This window comes from Enhydra lutris, unplaced genomic scaffold, assembly GCF_002288905.1.
Source record: "Enhydra lutris kenyoni isolate GAN:26980312 unplaced genomic scaffold, ASM228890v2 scaffoldscaffold78, whole genome shotgun sequence".
Taxonomy (NCBI): domain Eukaryota; kingdom Metazoa; phylum Chordata; class Mammalia; order Carnivora; family Mustelidae; genus Enhydra; species Enhydra lutris.
This window is the reverse complement of record NW_019154162.1, coordinates 920,868-938,908: the sequence shown is the minus strand read 5'-3', so window position 1 is coordinate 938,908 and position 18,041 is coordinate 920,868. Positions and strand designations below refer to the sequence as shown.

The 18,041-nt window shown below is 41.3% G+C and overlaps 1 protein-coding gene across 3 annotated transcripts in view; it reads right to left on the bottom strand.

The window, feature by feature from the left end:
* Positions 1 to 18,041, bottom strand: part of LOC111160860 (contactin associated protein like 5) — an 823,942-nt gene that overhangs the window by 356,732 nt on the left and 449,169 nt on the right. For all 3 annotated transcript variants that reach the window (XM_022524243.1, XM_022524244.1, XM_022524245.1), the window contains 2 exons: positions 8,515 to 8,664; positions 5,516 to 5,687 (listed from right to left, as the gene is read on the bottom strand). In XM_022524243.1, coding sequence (XP_022379951.1) covers positions 5,516 to 5,687; positions 8,515 to 8,664 — 322 coding nt within the window. The remainder of the gene's footprint in view (positions 1 to 5,515; positions 5,688 to 8,514; positions 8,665 to 18,041) is intronic.

Here is an 18,041-nt window from a genome sequence, read left to right as displayed (position 1 = left end):
TCAATTGTGTCCACCCACCAATAGTGTCCCAGGGACTGATTTCAACACCCCTTTGGAGATAGACATTGAGACAGAGCTGCTGGAACTTTTCAGAGACCCTATGAGATTCTGATCAGAAGGGCAACTGCTTGGGGGCCCAGTGGGGGCAAGAGCCATCCCTCTTCCCCACACCTACACCACTTTTGTACAGAATCTACACAATACCTTGACCTTCAGGATCAGAGGTTTTAAGGGAGTAGTACTCAAAGTCTGGTCCCAGGACCAGCCCACCAACCCTGGAATTTGTTAGAAATGCAAATCCCCTGGCCCACCTAAGTAAAATCAGAAACTCTAGGGATAGGGCCCCGTAATTTGGTTTTTAAGTATCCCTCCTATCATTCTGATGTAAACATGCTGGAATTGGCCTGCAAAACTTAATGAAGCACTCACTTCCAGTTTTATGTAAATTCAGGGTCCACAGGTCATGAACCAGGAAATGAGGATTGTCTTAAACTCTGTGCCCTTGGTATATTGATCACATGCTTTCCTTTTCCTATCCAGGCCCTGAGAAGGAATGCTTTAGGAGAATCCACAGACTGCAACCTTGGCACCCAAATTGATGGGCACCTATCTAATGGATGTTTGTTGGTAGCCCAGAGAGCATTTCTGTGGAAATCAAAGTGCAAAGTCCAAGTAACTGAGCAGACTGACTTGAGGGCATGTATGAGGTATATGTATAGGGATCCATCCCAGAAACTATGGGGATCACTTGGCCATGTTGGGCTTGAGGAACTTCAGAGGGAGACCCGAGCCTTCTCTTTTCTAGAGAGCTAGAAAGCTGGACTCTAGAGAGCTAGCAAACCTTTGACTATGGAAATTAACCTGGAGAACATTTACTGAGTAGCTATTGTTTACTAGACATGCAGCTATGAACCTGATTTCTCACACTGTCTCATTTAACTCTCACTGTGAATGTAAGTTTTATGATCTTGTTTCTACAAAGAAGAAACAGAAGCAAAAAGGTTAAATAATATGTGTTGTATCTCAGGATGCTAAGTAGTAGACTGGGAATTAAACACATTCTATCACCTCTCAAGTTTGCTGCCACCTACCCAGAGATTAATGAATTCCCCTAGGTGTAACTTCCACCTGCCCCCACCTCAGACAGGTTCCCTATTTGCTCCTCCAAGTTTGGCTTCACACCTTGGATCCGGTCTTCCAATCAAATCTGTAGACAACATTTGGTTATTTGCTTCTCCTGCCCTGGATTTTGGACTCAGCAGGACTGGCATGGCTCCTCCAAGTGACTTGGTAGATCTTTCCACAAAAATCCTGGGGAGAGGCACTTCCTGACCTGTATCACCAGGATTTACTTCACTCAGAAACCACCCACTTGGCACCACATGCCACTTTGAATGCCCCCCTTCTAAACGAAATCTCATTAGGCACCCAGTGTTTACAAAGAATGAATATATTGATTATCCCTGAAAAAATTGTATATGGTTGGCAGAAGATGGGGTTGCTTGTGTAAGAGCCACAGACACACAATGACTGCCATTTCCAGGTCAGTGCCTGTTGGGTGGAAGTACAAGGGAGCAAACCTGGTAGTGTTTAACTCTGAGCCACAAGTTCAATCCTGTGGCCATGGAAAAAGTGGCATATGTCTCCAGGTCTTAGTTTACCCTCTGTAAAAAATGGGGACACTGATGGCGTTGTATCACCAGGGCTTTGGCAGCTCGTACCACATCTTACACTACCCAAGTATATACATAAGACTGCTTCACTCATTCCCTCAATCCCTATCTATGAGGTTGAGTACCTGAGGGTATGATAAAGCCGATCATGGAATGAAGCATTTATTAAGGGTGACTTCATTCTATGTAGTTTAGAATATCATGTTTTGCCAAGAGGGGTTGCAAGAGATAAGTACAGGGGTCTAGGGTGTGGAAAATGTGTGGTTGAAGATTCAGCCCACAGAGGAGGGATAGTAGATGAACATCATATTTTAGAGGCTTAGAAAGACTATTGAAAGTGCATGGGGTCTGCTAGGAATGCTGTCTTGTCCCAAATGTGATTCCTAAAAAGGTGCCCTTTCTCCTTCTCCTAACTCACTGTTGGACTGTCAGGTATTGGGCAGTTGTACAGATGGTGCGTCCTAAAGCCAGCCCTCTTTGCTGCCAGACTGGGGTCCAGGCCACTTACTCCACTTCCTTTCTTCCCTGAGATCAGAAGACTTGATAATTTGCCCATGATCGGAATGCAAATTGTTAGTTTAGATTCCTTAATCCCTGAGAAGGGATGCTCCCAGCTGTTACCAGCATTGTCTCATGGCTGGTTTGTGAATTTGCTCAGGCTGGGCAACAGAGGCACCCCCTCAAAGGCAAATGGCTTAAGGGACCCCCATTAGAGGAAGCTCTTCAATTTTTGGAATGTTTGTGTCTCTTCTATGAATGCTACCTTGGTTTTCCCACAGTGACTGACACTGAGAGCCTTAAAGGACACTGAGAAGGCACACTCCCTCTGGCCAGCCAGGTCGGCTCACTCTGAGGGAGATCGAGGGCTGGGCAGGCAACCACAGAGAGGCCAGAAGGAGGCCTGGGTCTCTACAGGCAAAGACGAAGGGGCAGAAAATTGAATCTGGGAGAGAAGAGACTCTTGGGTCAGATAAAATGCTATTCTCCTTGGACTTTCCTGAATGGAGCACAGTTAAGAAAAAACACAGCCAAGAGAAAACACACACACGCACAGAACCAGGCTTCTCCACCCCAACCTCTTCCACCCCACCCTATGCCACCTCCAAGTGGCAAACTCCGTCTAAACAAAGACTTTGCATTTGCTCTTAAATCAAGTTCAATTAGCCAACACATTAAAAATAAAACACACAACTTAGAACCCACCAGTTTTTCTAACTCTTATCCTCTCCAACAAATGTTAAATATAAGTTCAAGAAACAATTAATCAAGCAAAGCCTTTTACCACAGTATCCCCTTCTGTTAGAGGCGTTGTCTGGTAAATCAAGACAAACGTACCATTTACTCCCTAAACTAAACACAATCCCTTATTATACAATTAACCAAAACACAATTGTATGTAATACAATTATACAGACCACAATTACACAAAAGTAATGATGCAGTATAGATGGCAATGACTTTCATGTAATCGAAAATAATGAGAGCATCCTTGATTAGAAATTAAGGTATCATAAGAGATCCCTATTGATAAATGTTTCCTCTATTGAACTCCACTTTGCAAAAGGTTCTGCTAGCTGATGAAGTTGGACGCTTCCCCCTCGTTGTGAATAAAGACTATAGGGGTGGCAACCATTCTGTGTAGTATCTTTTATTCTGAGATCTCTAAGCTAGCACATTCTAATGAAGCACACATTTTATTACCCACTTTTCCAGCTGGTCAAATAGAAAAAAAGAAGAAAAAAATGAAGCAGAAGAGCCAGGAAGTCTGTGTGATTTGCTGAGGATCCCATGTGTCATGGTATTAACAGAGAAACATGTACGTAAAGCTCCATCAAATTATATTGGTCATTCTGAGCATCAGCAGAGACTATAACCTGCAGAGCTGATTTCTGTGCTGCTCAGAAGAGGCACCTGCTACTTCTCATCATTGCTCCCCTAGACAGGGGCAGTTACCTTCCCAGCATGGGCTGGTTCTCTTCCAATCCATCCTTCTTACTTTTTTCCTGAGTACTCTTTATAGGAAGCAAGTTTCATACCTTCCTTCCTGATTCTCACCTAGCACATGAGGCCACATCCCACAGGCACACAAATTTCTTCATAGTGGCTACTGGCCCCCATCTCTAACCATATTCACATTACGTACTCCACTACAATGACCTTACACCCCCACCAAGCTATAGTTTGTTGACTCTGTCACTCTTCATTGTAAGACATACCATTTTTTTTTCCCATGCATTTTTTTTATAAACATATAATATATTTTTATCCCCAGGGGTACAGGTCTGTGAATCACCAGGTTTACATACTTCACAGCACTCACCATAGCACATACCCTCCCCAATGTCCATAACCCCACCCCCCTTCTCCCAACCCCCCTCCCCCCAGCAACCCTCAGTTTGTTTTCTGAGATTAAGAGTCACTTATGGTTTGTCTCCCTCCCAATCCCATCTTGTTTCATTTATTCTTCTCCTACCCCCTTAACCCCCCATGTTGCATCTCCACTTCCTCATATCAGGGAGATCATATGATAGATGTCTTTCTCTGATTGACTTATTTCGCTAAGCATGATAGAGACTAAGAATCTATACTCAGAAAACTATAAAGTACTCATGAAAGAAATTGACATACCATTATTTTATATGCCACTAAGAAAAAATGCTGATTGAACGATGATACACCATCAGTTATAAAATGCATCCCAACATTTGAGATTTTAAAATGAAAAATAGGCATGTTGAATTGATGAAATACTTGCCAGCCATGATTTCTCCTACTTTTCTGTCATTTCTGACACTGTGTCCAGAGAACCCATCTTATCCCAGCACCTCCTCTCCACTCCTCAGCCAAGTCTTACTGGTTCCTTAAGATCCAGCTCAGCACCACTTCCTAAAACCCTTTTTGACCTCATTCTTCCCAAGGTCAGACTGAGTTGTAGCTGCCATATGTCCCACAAATAAGGGTGCACTTCGTGGGTGTCTATTGTACTTTATCCTAATGGCTAATTTATTCCCCAATGAGACATGAGCAGAGACCCTGTATCACCAACTCATAGGCAAGCCCTTAACACATATTATTCACCCATTTAATAAGTGCTATTTTGACAGGAATGAGCAAAATTGTGAGAATGAAAGAAGTAAGTGCTAGAGATAAAACGTGGAGATCATGATAAACCTGGTTGAAAATTCAGAATCTTTAACTTCCTGCAGCAGGTCTTTGAACCTAGAAACTTTAAATACAAGAGGAGTCAAGGCCCAGAAAAAATAAAGAGAGAAACCAAGCTTCTGCTAGATTTGTGGGTTGCAGAGTGTAAGTGCGGATTCTCTCTGTCTCCTGCCTAGTCTCTTCTGGGCCAAAGAAGCAGTGGGTTAGGGGTAGCAACAGCAAAGGTCAGCCACTCCAGGAATCGCCCCTGGCACCATCTGAATCTCTGGTCTAGAACCTGAGGGCCTGATGCTCACCTGCCCCCATTAGAAGGGACGCTCACTTCAGTAGAGAATAAAAATGGTTTAAGAGAAAAGTAATCCCTCCCTCCTTTATGCTTTACTCATAACTTCAAACTAATCGAATGTTGTTTATGCATAAAATTTTAATCCTGTCACAAATTTGTATTTTGATTTAATTTGCAAATCCCATTTACTGCAAGTCAACAGGAAGAGAGACTCAACTAATTTAAACCATTTTTCTCTGGGCCTGAAATCCTTTCAGAAATATTTTCCATTAGGCGACTCAATTATGTCTAATGTGGCTAATGTCAGTGGATTAGAATTTTGCTTAAAGAAACTCATATTTAGAACAGTGAGAATGGGAAGGGGGTGGGAGAACAGAGAAGAGACAATAATTACCTGTCTTTGATGCTACACAGATCAATGTGTAAATCACTAAAATTCCCCAGGGAACCTTGCTGAACTGAAATGAGGTCCTTGGGCTGGTTATCAATAAAGATGAGCCTCATGCAGCCTTGGAAAGCCTTAATGGGATTTAAACATTGGGAATCGGTGAGATTGTCGGGGCACCCTGTGGGACAGAGAAAAAAAATGAAGAAGAATACTGAAATGATCAGTCATTGCTTTGGCAACCTATTGATGGAGGACCTGGAGGTCTAATTATTTTGGGGCTTTTTCATTCATAGCAGTGCACGCATTTTTGTTGTAAATCCTAGCATTCTCAGAGAAGGAATTGGTACAAAATGGGGCATACTCAATCGCTGTACAGAACAGAAAACAAAATATGTTAAAGGGAATACCACTACTTTAACATTTATCTCATTCCTATTTCTTTTTGCCTATCAGTAAAGTACCCACCATTCTGTTGCATGGTATACTTCACTCATCCCAAGGAGGCAACACATTATCACTTCTTGGGACTGTTAGTTCTGTCTCAAAACACGATCTAAATGCAAAATTCAATTCTGAATTACACTTTCAAAAGAAATTACGCTTTGGGTAAAGATGGTGGCAGAGTAATTGTCTGGTTAATTGTTAGCATTAACAGGCTTAGTTGCTGAGAAAGGTACACATAGGAATGTAACTGGAATTTTGAAGAGTTGTGCAAAGCAAATCCCGGCGCCAAAGGAACCAAGGGTTTAAATGCACATAGTTATAGGGCTGTAATAGTACACGTGAAAGGTTAACACTGTACCTTTTTAAAGAGTGTTCTTAAAAAAAAAAAAATAATCCATTACACTGATTTAGCATAGCTAGCAACTAGGGCATATCTGCTTCTCATTAAGACAGGTACAGAGTAACGTAGGTATATGAGTGCTTGTGCTCTTTATAAACTCCATCCTGATGGTTTTAATAGGTTCAGAGCATATGGGAATGCAAGCTTGAAAACATGGCAATAACCCATAAATAATTGGGAATTATTTCAGCCATTTCTAATAGACAGTCACTGTTGGGCAGAAGCCCAGCAGCTGGCTAACAGCTTACAGGCACACTATAAAGTGAAGAGAGATGCTACAAGTTCTAATTGAAGCTGTAGAGAGAATTTATGTAAGCTGACTATTATTACTCAAACTCATTTTTCACCTTCCTTAAGTTTACAGTCTACGTGTGGGGCACTTCTTTAAATACTGTTTAAATCACAGATAAACCTTCCCCTTCTAAACCCAGTGCCCTCTAAACTTGGGGAAGGCAAACATTTTCCCTTTGAGACATTTCAGATGCCATCATTATTGAACACTGTTTTCCCCAGAAATAAGTACAAGAATGCTTCTATTGGGGAAACATTGAATGTGATGCAAAAATGATGCAGCCTGTAAAATGTATCTTTGGGGCGCCCAAGAGCCCTTCTTTGGTAGCCTTTATGCTACATTCTCTAGCATCCTCTTGCTGTCCCAAACTAGTGGTTTGTGGAGACCACAGACTTAGGGGTGAGTTCTAATATTTGCACGAATGATTTCATCTCAACAAACCCCAGTCTTATTATCTGTGAAATGGGGCTAAAATTGTCTACCTCACAAAGTTACCCCATGAATTAAGTGAGATAAGACCCATAAACCATGTACAGCAAATGGAAGTTCTCCCTTCTTGGAGGAATCCGTTGTCCTTGCATATATGGAGAAGATTTAGAATAGAGGACAGAGGCCCCTCCTGGGGTGTCTTAAAATCAAACCACAAAAGTATTGCTCTATTTGCTTCATTTCTTCCAGGATGTCCAGATGCGTTTGTTACATCTGTGCAATGCCCATTTGTATTTCAAGGCTTACCCACGTATGTGACATGAGAGAAGTGATTTGTAAATTCTATTTGAGAGACTGTACTTTATAATTTTACACAATACTTCCCTTCTATTTCCTAACAGAAAAAGAATTAGCAACCTGAGAACAGGCCAGCCCATGCCCATATTTGCAAAAGTCAACGCCAGTTTGTCCATCCCTTGCCGTGTTGGGAGCACTGTGCTATACACGCACACCCTGCCCTTACTGCAGTCTTCCAGCAATTTGGCTCTGCTCCCCATATCCTCGGTAAAGAAGTTCAGGGGCCATCAGTGTCTCGCTCAAGGTCAGACAGCGACTGAGATTACGCTCAGGGACTGTCTCTCTAATGCAAACAGGTGACTAGGAAATTAGATACTAATATTCTTCATGAAAGAAATGCCTTCAAAAAAACTAAATACAAATGCACACGCACCCATAAAAATGCAGTAAATTCCTACTTATATATTTTTCATCCTTTCCAGTTTGCCCTGTGTTTCATTGGGAAGGTCCCTAGGATCCACCTTGCAATGGAGAGAGCTGGATCTGTACCGTCAGCAAAATGTGAAGCTACAGGTTCATGGGCCTTCTAGACCTTTCCCATTTGTAGAGCCCCACTTCATGGACATGGCCTCCAGGGATGTCAGGAAGGAAGGAACAGATAGGGGATTCAGACAGTAAAGCGGCAGAGGAATAGCCTAGACAGCTGAACTTGCTGGTTGTGCCTTTCTGCCTGGATTTTTCCTTTTGCACGTATTGCTGACTCTTCGTACATATTCTCCAAGTTTTCAGCTGACTTTCTCCTTACCAATGTGATCACAGAGCTTGGCATAGCTACAAAAATCTCCTTTGGACATGTTATATAACACCGGCTCTTATAGCTAAAGTTGTTGTTTTTTTTTTCCTTCCTCTGTCCTGACCTAGATAGTTTATATTTTGCACAGCTGTCAGAGAGTTTGCTTCTCATTATTTCATGCTTGGGAGTGGGTACCCGTGTGTGTGTGTGTGTGTGTGTGTGTGTGTGTGTGTGTGTGTACATGTGTGAATGGTCTAATTGGCAAAAAAAAAAAAAAAAATCATCAGGGCAAAATAATTGTTCACTGCATTCTCCCTCCCTCCTTTACTTTCAAAACCTGGGGAATTTACCTCCAAAGTAGTAGCTATTTCCAGAATAAATCTGCACACGGGTGGTGTCCTGGGCTGGGGATGCTGCATCATTATCCAGAGAGAGAGTGATGCGGTCCCTTCTGGCGTTGATGCTAACGGAATGCCACAAGCCATCGTTCAAGCTGCTTCCTGCAAAAGAAACAGGAAAGGCCGGCATGGGGTTGATTGAGTAGGGCGGTCTGGAGCAAGGGGGGCTCACGCTCCTCCCCTGCTGTGCTCCCTGTGTGCCTCAGCAAGCGCCCCTTGTGTCCCTGTACTTAAACTACAAACCCCGCGATTCCACACACTTCACCTTTCTTCCTCTGTTTACTGCTCTAATTCTATTATTTCTTTTTTTTTTAAAGATTTTATTTATTTATTTGACAGAGAGAAATCACAAGTAGGCAGAGAGGCAGGCAGAGAGAGAGGAGGAAGCAGGCTCCCTGCTGAGCAGAAAGCCCGATGCCGATGCGGGGCTTGAACCCAGGACCTGGGATCATGACCTGAGCCGAAGGCAGCGCCTTAACCCACTGAGCCGCCCAGGCGCCCCTAATTCTATTATTTCTAAAGTGGCTGAACCGCATCTGATACATTTGGTTTCAGAACAAAAGGGAAAACACAAATTTTTCTGTATACTACAACAAAAGGCGGGGCCATGTGAACAGATCTCTTGCTATATAAATGCAGAGTAAACTGTTGAAAGGAAAAAAAAAAAATTTCCAAATGTCCATAGTGATTTCATCTCTGGGTGGTGGGGTTATAGGTGACTTCAGTTTTCTCACAGTTTTCCACAAGTGCCTTATCTGCCTTTTTTTTTTTTAGGAAAAAATAAACTGTTTTTAAAGGCAAAAATAGATGAAGAATACTAACTCTTGTGCCAGGCAGAGGCAGCCTCCCATCTGAGAGAAGTAACAGACCAGTTCATTCCCAACATTTTTCCTCAACTTCTGTGACACTGGCTGAGTTACCTGCCTTCCCTGAACTCTGGCTTTATCATCTGCAAAGATCATAATTCCCACTTTGTGTCATTGTAAAAGGATCAATTGAGATCAGCCAGGGAAGTTTCTAGGACAGTTGCAGGCATAGTAGGTGGGTTTTATTGTTGTTGTTGTTGTTAAGATTTTATTTATTTATTTATTTGTTTTTTTTTTTTAAAGAGAGCATAGAGGGACAGAGGGGGAGGGAGAAAGAATCTGAAGCAGACTGCTCACTTAGCACAGAGCCCGATGCAGGGTTCTGATCCCACAACCCCAAGATCATGACTGAGCCCAAGTCAAGAGTGGATGCTTAACAGACTGAGCCACTCAGGCACCCCATAGTAGGTGTTTATTACAAGTTAATCCTCCTTGTTCTCACACCCCAGATGTCTTTGGTGCATACTACCCTGATGGACTATTTGATTGAGACAACTGATTTGGGAATTAGTCATAAAGATAGGGACTGTTTCCTTTTACAAAGTGTATCATCTATTAAGACTGTTCACGTCAGGTGCGTGCTGAAGCAAACAGACTCTTAATCACTGATCCAGTCCCAAAGATGTGTCTGTGACAAAATCACGTTGCCACACATATTTTCACTCAATAGACATCTGTTGTGCCCTGCTGTGTGTTGAGCGGCGTTTCTACTCCTATTGCTTCAGTTTTCTTCCCCGCAAAAGGAGGAAATGATTGGACTTACTCGCCATTGCGAGAATTATACAGTAGTTAATACAGTGGTGCCACATCGTAAGTAGACAATGTTAGCTAAAACAAACGGACAGAACAGCAACTGCGAAGTTGTCCCTCCCTTCTGGAAGTGTGAAGACATCACATGGTGCCTATAATCTCTCATTAAATGGAAGAGATGTATGCAACACGGGTTAGAACACTGTCCTTTGAGTCCAGGGTAGTGGGATAAACAGAGAAGCAAGCAAAGAACAACACTTGCTGTTTTGGTTGGTGCAGTAATATGGGAGAAGAGAAGAAAGAAAACCTAAGTAATGGCATGTGAGGATCCTAAAAATGCTTCAAAGCAGAGATGGTTCAGGGAGTTTCTAAAATCCACAAGAGCTCTCTACTCATAGAGCAAGAGTTCAAGAGACAGAGAAACTACAAAAAAGCACAGGTCTGGACTGAGAAGCAGGAGAGGGCAATAGGAAGGTAACTGAGGATGAATCCAATCACCCAGGGGCCTGCAATGCCAAGCCAAGGAATGGCTTTCCACAGTTTCCTTGAACAAATGATTCTGGAGAATGCTTTAGTCAAGCTAATTCCATCAGAACCCTTGGCAATGGGACCCTAGGCATCTGATTTTTTTTAAAAGCTCCCTGGGTGATTCTAATGTATAGCCAGGAATGAAAATCACTGCTTTAGAACAATGGGAGTCCATGAGGGGTCCTTAGCATGGGAACAACATGGCTGGAGGTACATATGCAAAGACTGCCATGGCAGAGGACAGCTAGGAGGAATCAAGGCTGGAAGCAGAACTGATAGGGCCTACTGCATGCACTGGTCCCAGGATACAGAATGATGGGAGTCTCAGCCAAAGTAGCAGCAATGCAAATTGAGAGCAAGGGATGGATTAAGAGCTATTCCTAGAGGTAAAAGAGATCAGATTTGGTAGAGCCTAGTGGAGCAGTCCCTAAGAAACAAGCTGGGAAGGAAGCACTGAAAATCAGAGCCAAGGTCTGCAGGGCTTCTCAGAATAGCTACTAAAGAGCTTGTGCCCCTGAGCCCTCAGATGGTTGGAGAAGATGCCCAGGGAGAAGCACAGCACCAGGCTGGGGGCCCAGCTGTGATGCACCAAGGCAGCTGTGCCCCATCTGCTCACAATAGGCCAGATGTAAGAGACCCTCCTGCATTTCCAGCCAGCTCTCTAGCAGTCTTTGCTGCAGCCTTGAACATCTGCTTGGGGTGAACCCAAGGGCTGCTCCACCTGGCAGCCTTACTTCCTCCCAAAAGCCAGTGTTTGGGTCCTAACCACAGGGACTCTGCTAATGAGGTAGAGGTTCTGTCAGGTGTTTCCTGGTGATGAACATTTGACTTCTGGCAGGGGCATTTGGGGGGCATAGCCAGCTGCAGGTCTTTACTTCTTTTTACTCTTATTTGCATACTGATTGAAATACATTTGCATAATATAGAAGACTGCATCTGCAGACAAACTATAGATTGTTGGAGGTGAAAAGAAGTCCTTAACTAATCCAACTTAGAGGATGTAAAAAAATAACCCCTAAGAGCCCAGCGCTCTGCTAAGCATCAGAGCTAGAGTAAAGAAGAAGGAAACAGAGGCCATGGGGAGAACCCCAGCTAATCAGATATACATCCTCTGCTCCTTTTACAAATGGATGTGGCCTAAAGGAAGAAGTCTGAGCCCTGTGAGTGGCAGGGCCAGAGCACTGGCCTTTGTGTTCTGACTCTGGGTCCCCTCCCCTTCCCCCATCACTACCCATGTCGCTCTCTTTCACATTGTTATTAATAAGAGTTTGCTTGGTTGTTTTCTTTTTCCTTTTTTCTTTTCTTTCTTTCACTTTTTTTTTTTTTTTTCTCTTTTCTGGTCCGCAATTCCTTTTGGTTTGATCTTTTGGATCTTTTCCTTCATGGTCCTGAATCCCTGCAGGGGGAGCCTATGTGAAATCTTCACTCTTCTGAAGAAAATTATTAGGTCAGTAGTTCCCGGTGCTGACCACACAAAGGGAGCACCTGGGGAGCTTCTGAAAAGACAGGTCCCAGGGCCCCACACCAGGTTAATTAAGGCAGGCTTCAGGGTGGCCCCAGGCCTTGGAAGTTTCAGAGATCCCCAGAGAGCCCATTGTGCAGCATGGTTAACAAGTACAGCATCTGAGGTTTTGGAAGAGGAAGAAAAGAAGCTGGGAAAAACAAGGCCTGTTTTAGAGGTGCTGAAGCTGGGAACAGATTCCAAGGCAAGCAAAGTGATATATTTCCTTCTAAAAATCTGCTTTCTGCCCAGGTCCTCCTTCCTACTTCATTCTGTTTATATGTTATATATGTATTATATATGTATATATATACACATACATATATATATATATATATATATATAATATGTTACATATAAATACGTCTATATATGTTATACATATATAACAAAATAACAGCTCTGGAGGTTCTTCAAGGTTTAGTTTCTAAGAATTCTCTTTTTAAAAGTACAGGTTTAAGTCCTTAAGGAAATAAGATATATTTCCTTCTAAAAATCTGCTTTCTGCCCGGGTCCTCCTTCCTACTTCATTCTGTTTATATGTTATATATGTATTACATATGTATATATATATACATACATATATATATATAATATGTTACATATAAATACATCTATATATGTTATATATATATAACAAAATAACAGCTCTGGAGATTCTTCAAGGTTTAGTTTCTAAGAATTCTCTTTTTAAAAGTACAGGTTTAAGTCCTAGTAATTATTCAGAAATTAGGGAAAAGCAATTTTATCGGGTTGCTTTCCTCCAAAAACCTCCCTGAGACCAAAAGTTCTGAACGAATAGAAGTTTTCAGTGGAGAGACTGGGAAAGCAGTAGCTTTGAGTCCAGGAACATCTGATGGGGAAAAGCCCCTGGAGGTAAAATGATGTAATTAGGATGACTTTGGAGTTCTAAGAATTCATATGTGGAATTTGATTCTGGAAAAATCATTGGATAATGACAAATACAAATTTTCTGACCTGTAAGTGATGTCAAATAATATTTGCCATCCCCTAGAAAAAGAAGAAAAACCAATATACCAAGTTAGTGGATAGAGAGGGAAATAGGAAATTTCATATATTGTTGGTGGCAACATAATTCTGTGCATTCTTTCTGGAAAGCAAAATACCAAATATGAAAAAAAAATTTCCTAAAAGTATAATTCATTTTCCATAAATTTTAACCCAAATAATTAGTCCTAAAATAGTACAAGAGCTGCAGCCAAGATTTACAGTGAAAAGAGTTCATGATGCCATTATTTCTAAGAGCAAAAATTTACAACCACCAATATTTCCAGGTTAGCTAAATTGAACATGGTATACTTAATAATATGAACTATAAAGTAATTAAAAATGACCATGTCCAAGAATGCAAGTGATATCCCAATAAGAGAAAAACTGAGACTATATAGTATATGTGGTTATGGTTTCCATTTTGTTAAAAGTTATTACAAAGAGAAAATACTAGAATGCTCTGGAATGATTAGGGTTTTGTTTTTGCTTTTTTCTTTTTTTCTTAATAAAGAGGAGTGGAATTTTCAAAGTTTCTAAAAACAAAATGTAAACAATTATTTTTTTTTTTTTTAAGACTAACAAACTAAGTTGAGATAAAGGTTAGGAAATGTTTTCATTCTTTCTCACTTCTTGCCCTCATGGGTTAAAGCTGCTGCTCACAGGTCCCTGAATTCAGCCTAAGGCACTCCTAGGAAAGATCTGTTATAGAGAGAGTTAAAGAAATTGCTCTGTGCTTTGCTCAGGATCTGAACCAAGACTCAAAAGTTTTTCTCCATGAAAACAAAAAACAAACAAACAAAATCAGTTTCCCTTCTTGCAACTGAACTTGTAAATGAACTTTTAAACACAGGCAAATTGTAAAAATACCTAATAATACGCTAAAGATATCGAATATTTGTGATGTGCCACGCATTTTATATGTGTAATTCCTAACTCTCACAATGGTCCAGGAGGCGAAGTTTTATTGTCTTTATGCTATAGGTACAAAATGAAAAGTAAGAGAGCTGCTCAGGTTCATGGGGTTACAGAGTTGAAGCCAGAATTGAAGAGGTGGTGTGGGGGACCCAGGCTGAGCTCCTGCTCTCCACCCCTCCAAAGCCAGCCCTGCCATTCTCCAGGAACTGATGGCCAATTCTTTTGCAAAACTCTATTTTCTGACATTGAATTCAACTTTGTGTTTCATTATTTGTATTTTTGGAACAGCTTGATTGTGATAAAATTCACATACCATGTAATTTGTTTATCTAAAATGTACAATTTAATTGTTTTTAGTCTATTCAGAGTTAGGCAACCATCAAAACATTAATTTTAAAGCATTTCATAACCCCAAAAGAAACGCTGTAACATGTAGCCATTACCTCTCTAATCTCTTCACCCCCTCACCTCCTGCTTTAGTCAACCATTAGTCTGCTTTCTGTCTGTATGGATTTCCCTGTACTGGGAACTTTCTGTGCATGAAATAATACACTATCTTGACCATACGAAGTTGAAACTTTGGTCCTGGTGTTATGTGGATCTTCTAGCTTCTAAGAATTAAAACACATTCAACTTCTGTTTCTTAGGATGTCTGCTTAGCTCTAACTTGGAATTCTAGCTAATTGTAATTACTTTGACTTTATTTTTCTAGATAGGTAATCTCATTGAGCATTTAATATATCTTTTCTTTTTTATTATTATTATTTTTTATTTTTAAAGATTTAATTATTTATTTGAGAGAGCAAAAGAAAGAGGGAGGGAGGGGCAGAGGGAGAGGGAGAATTTCAAGAAGACTCCTTGCTGAGTGTGGAACTGGTCATGGGGCTTGATCTCAAGACTCTGAGACCATGACCTGAACTGAAACCAAGAGTTGTACACTTAACCAACTGCACCACCCAGGAGCCCCTTAATATGCCTTTTTAAATACTTTTTGTAATGAGAACTTCACAGCAACTTAGAGTTCACATTTGTTGGAACTGAGATTCAGAGCAGTTAAGTAATATCCTGAAAGACCAAAACCCTAAATTTTTTTATGGAAGTAAGGTTTTCCTTGAAACAGAGTCAGTCCCTCAACACAGGCACTGCATCATTTGGACCAGATAATTCTTTGTTGGGGGTAGGGTGTGATGCATTATGCCTCTTGTGCAGCATGTTTAGCAGCACCCCTGACTTACTAGAGCCAGTAACAGCCCCCTACTCCCAGCACCAACATTGTCTCCAGATACTGACAAAAGTTCCTTGGGTGAGTTTAGGGGGAGGGGAGGTTGGGGTTGGCAGATGGGGAATCTCCATTGGTTGAGAATGACATATTCAATAATTCTGGAGGCTGCAGAGCCTTGATGCTCTCTCTCACCTCCTCTTCCTTTCTGTATTTCTCTTGTCCTCAAATACTGAACAGGTATTCGCCTTTTAGATTTCATTTAATTTCAGCATCTTTCTTGATGGTCTGAATACAAAACCCTTGAAACAGAGGGGCTGTCCCAGGACTTATAAGCATGAACTGTTAAGAGCCACACATCAACATGCAGAGATTTAGCTCAAGCCACAGCAGAGTCCCCAGAGACTCTATTTCCGACCCTGAAAATAACTTGTCACAGATTTCTGTGATACCTTTATTTACCTTGTACCCCTTGTTCAAGGCCCTGCCACTTAAAATTTCTAGGAATTTAGACAGATTTCTTAATCTCTCTAGACCTGCTTCCTCATTTGTAAAATGGAGATAGAATTACCTGGCTTGACTTGGAAGATTCTAGGCTTTATCTTTTCCAGAAAACCCAATTCAGCTGCTTTTTCCACATTCTGTCATATCTACGTTTACTTAATAGTTCAAAAGCAGTTTCAATTTTTGTGAGAACAAAGTGGGGAATACATAAATAATTGAACAAAGCAGTCTTAAAATGTCAATCATGTCGTAAAAGAGCATATTACAATTATTAGTACCATTATGCTACAATTTAGATCCTGAGTTCTGTTTTTCTTGGATACCGTTTATCCATCAATTATGAAATTTTATTAACCCTTCCCTATACAGCAGACTGAATTCACATTTTTCTTCAAATTCCCTCTCCAGGCTTTATTCTACCCTTTATCACTACAGCTGAGAATTTTTATGATGGCCTCCCTCTTTTCCAAGCCTCTGACTTCTTTCTGGTCCAGGACAGCTTGCTAGATTGAACTAAGTAGCACCTCACAGCAAATGTCCTTCTAGTGGGTCACTGAATCTCCAAAGGCTTAGCTTGACAATCTTTGCCTGCTATAATCAAGTCTCCACCTGTCCTCTCAATCCCATTTCCTAATGTTTCTACACAAATTCCCTACTGTAGCTAGGCTAGGGCATTCATTATGCTCCAAGTGAATACACTTACCTAATCATTGCCTCTACACTCAGATCTCCAGTATACAAGCCCATCTCTCTATCCTCCAATACCCAATATTTTTCCTAGAGCTTCTTATCCTCAAATATAGGGGCAGGAAATATATATATATATATATATATATATATATATATATATATATTTAAGAGAGAGAGCAGGAAGAGGAGCAGAGGGAGAGTGAGAGAATCCCAAGAAAACTCCCTGCTGAGCACAGAGCCTGACGTGGGGCTCGATCTCAGGGTCCTGAGATCATGACCTGAGCCAAAATTAAGAGTGAGACAGTTAATCAACTGACACCAGGTGCCTACATTTTTTTGACTTTCTATCATAGTCACTAGACTCTCTATCTAGCACAGAGCAGGGCATTTAATAAGTGCCAAATGATTGAGTGAATCAGTTAATAAACCAAGAAATGAGCAAAGGAGGTTTACCTTTACCAGACCAATATAGTCATTTCTCCTTCCAAATTCCTATAACATCTGCTATCTGATCTATGCATTTAGTTCATATAATTTACTGCTTTTTACCATTAATTAAGAATGCATCACTGCCAGTCTCATCACCCCGATGAGATTACAAGTTCCTGGAGGTCAGAGTCTGAGTTCTGTTTTGGTATCCACCTCATCATCAACAGGGCAGCATCCTTTCCTTTCCAAATGCTCATTGATTGATTGAACATCTCACCAGCTGAATCTCCATTGCCAAGTGTCAGCAGCAGGGTTTCCCTGGTACATGGTCCATAAATCACAGGTTAAACCTTTCCTAGTTGTTAAAGCCTGGTGCGTATGTCACAGTAACCTGGATCCTGAAATCCCTTGGTCAGGGTATGTAAGAAAAACACCAGGGTTTGCCATCCACTAGAGTCAGAGAGGAATTGTGATGGAATTGTTGTTGATGGTTACCCCCTTGTTTCCTTGATATAGGCCTGAATGCTTAGTTCAAAAATCAACATGGTAAAAAGTGAGCTGAGCTCCAGAGAGGTATTTCTCCATCACCTTCAGGATACAGCCCAAAATCTGATGTCCCTGCCAGAATGCTGCTTTATATTCTGTCTGTTCTCTTTGCCCTGTGACCCAGTTATCCTGAGTCAACTGTGGATTCTTATACTTCTCAATCTCCTACTTCTCTCCTCTGATTGGCACATACTTTCCTTCCCTCTCTATTGGCCAGAATCTATTCATTCTTCAAAACCAAGCTGTGTTGCCCCTGTCCTTAGAAAGCCTTTCCTTTCTCACACATCCAAGTTCCTCTCTTCAATGCTCCCTTACTAACCTGAGCATGTGTCGTCTTGCACTACAAATGCCTCAAGACCATCCCTTCCAACTGTGCCTATGAGCTCCGGGTGGACAATACCTCCATCCTCAAGTCTGAGTATAATGCCAGCAGAGAGTTGATATCTCAAAATCTTCCTAAATTAAGTGGCAGCAAAGTGAATTCTATGAGAGAATTACCAAAGCAGAAAATAGGAAAGAG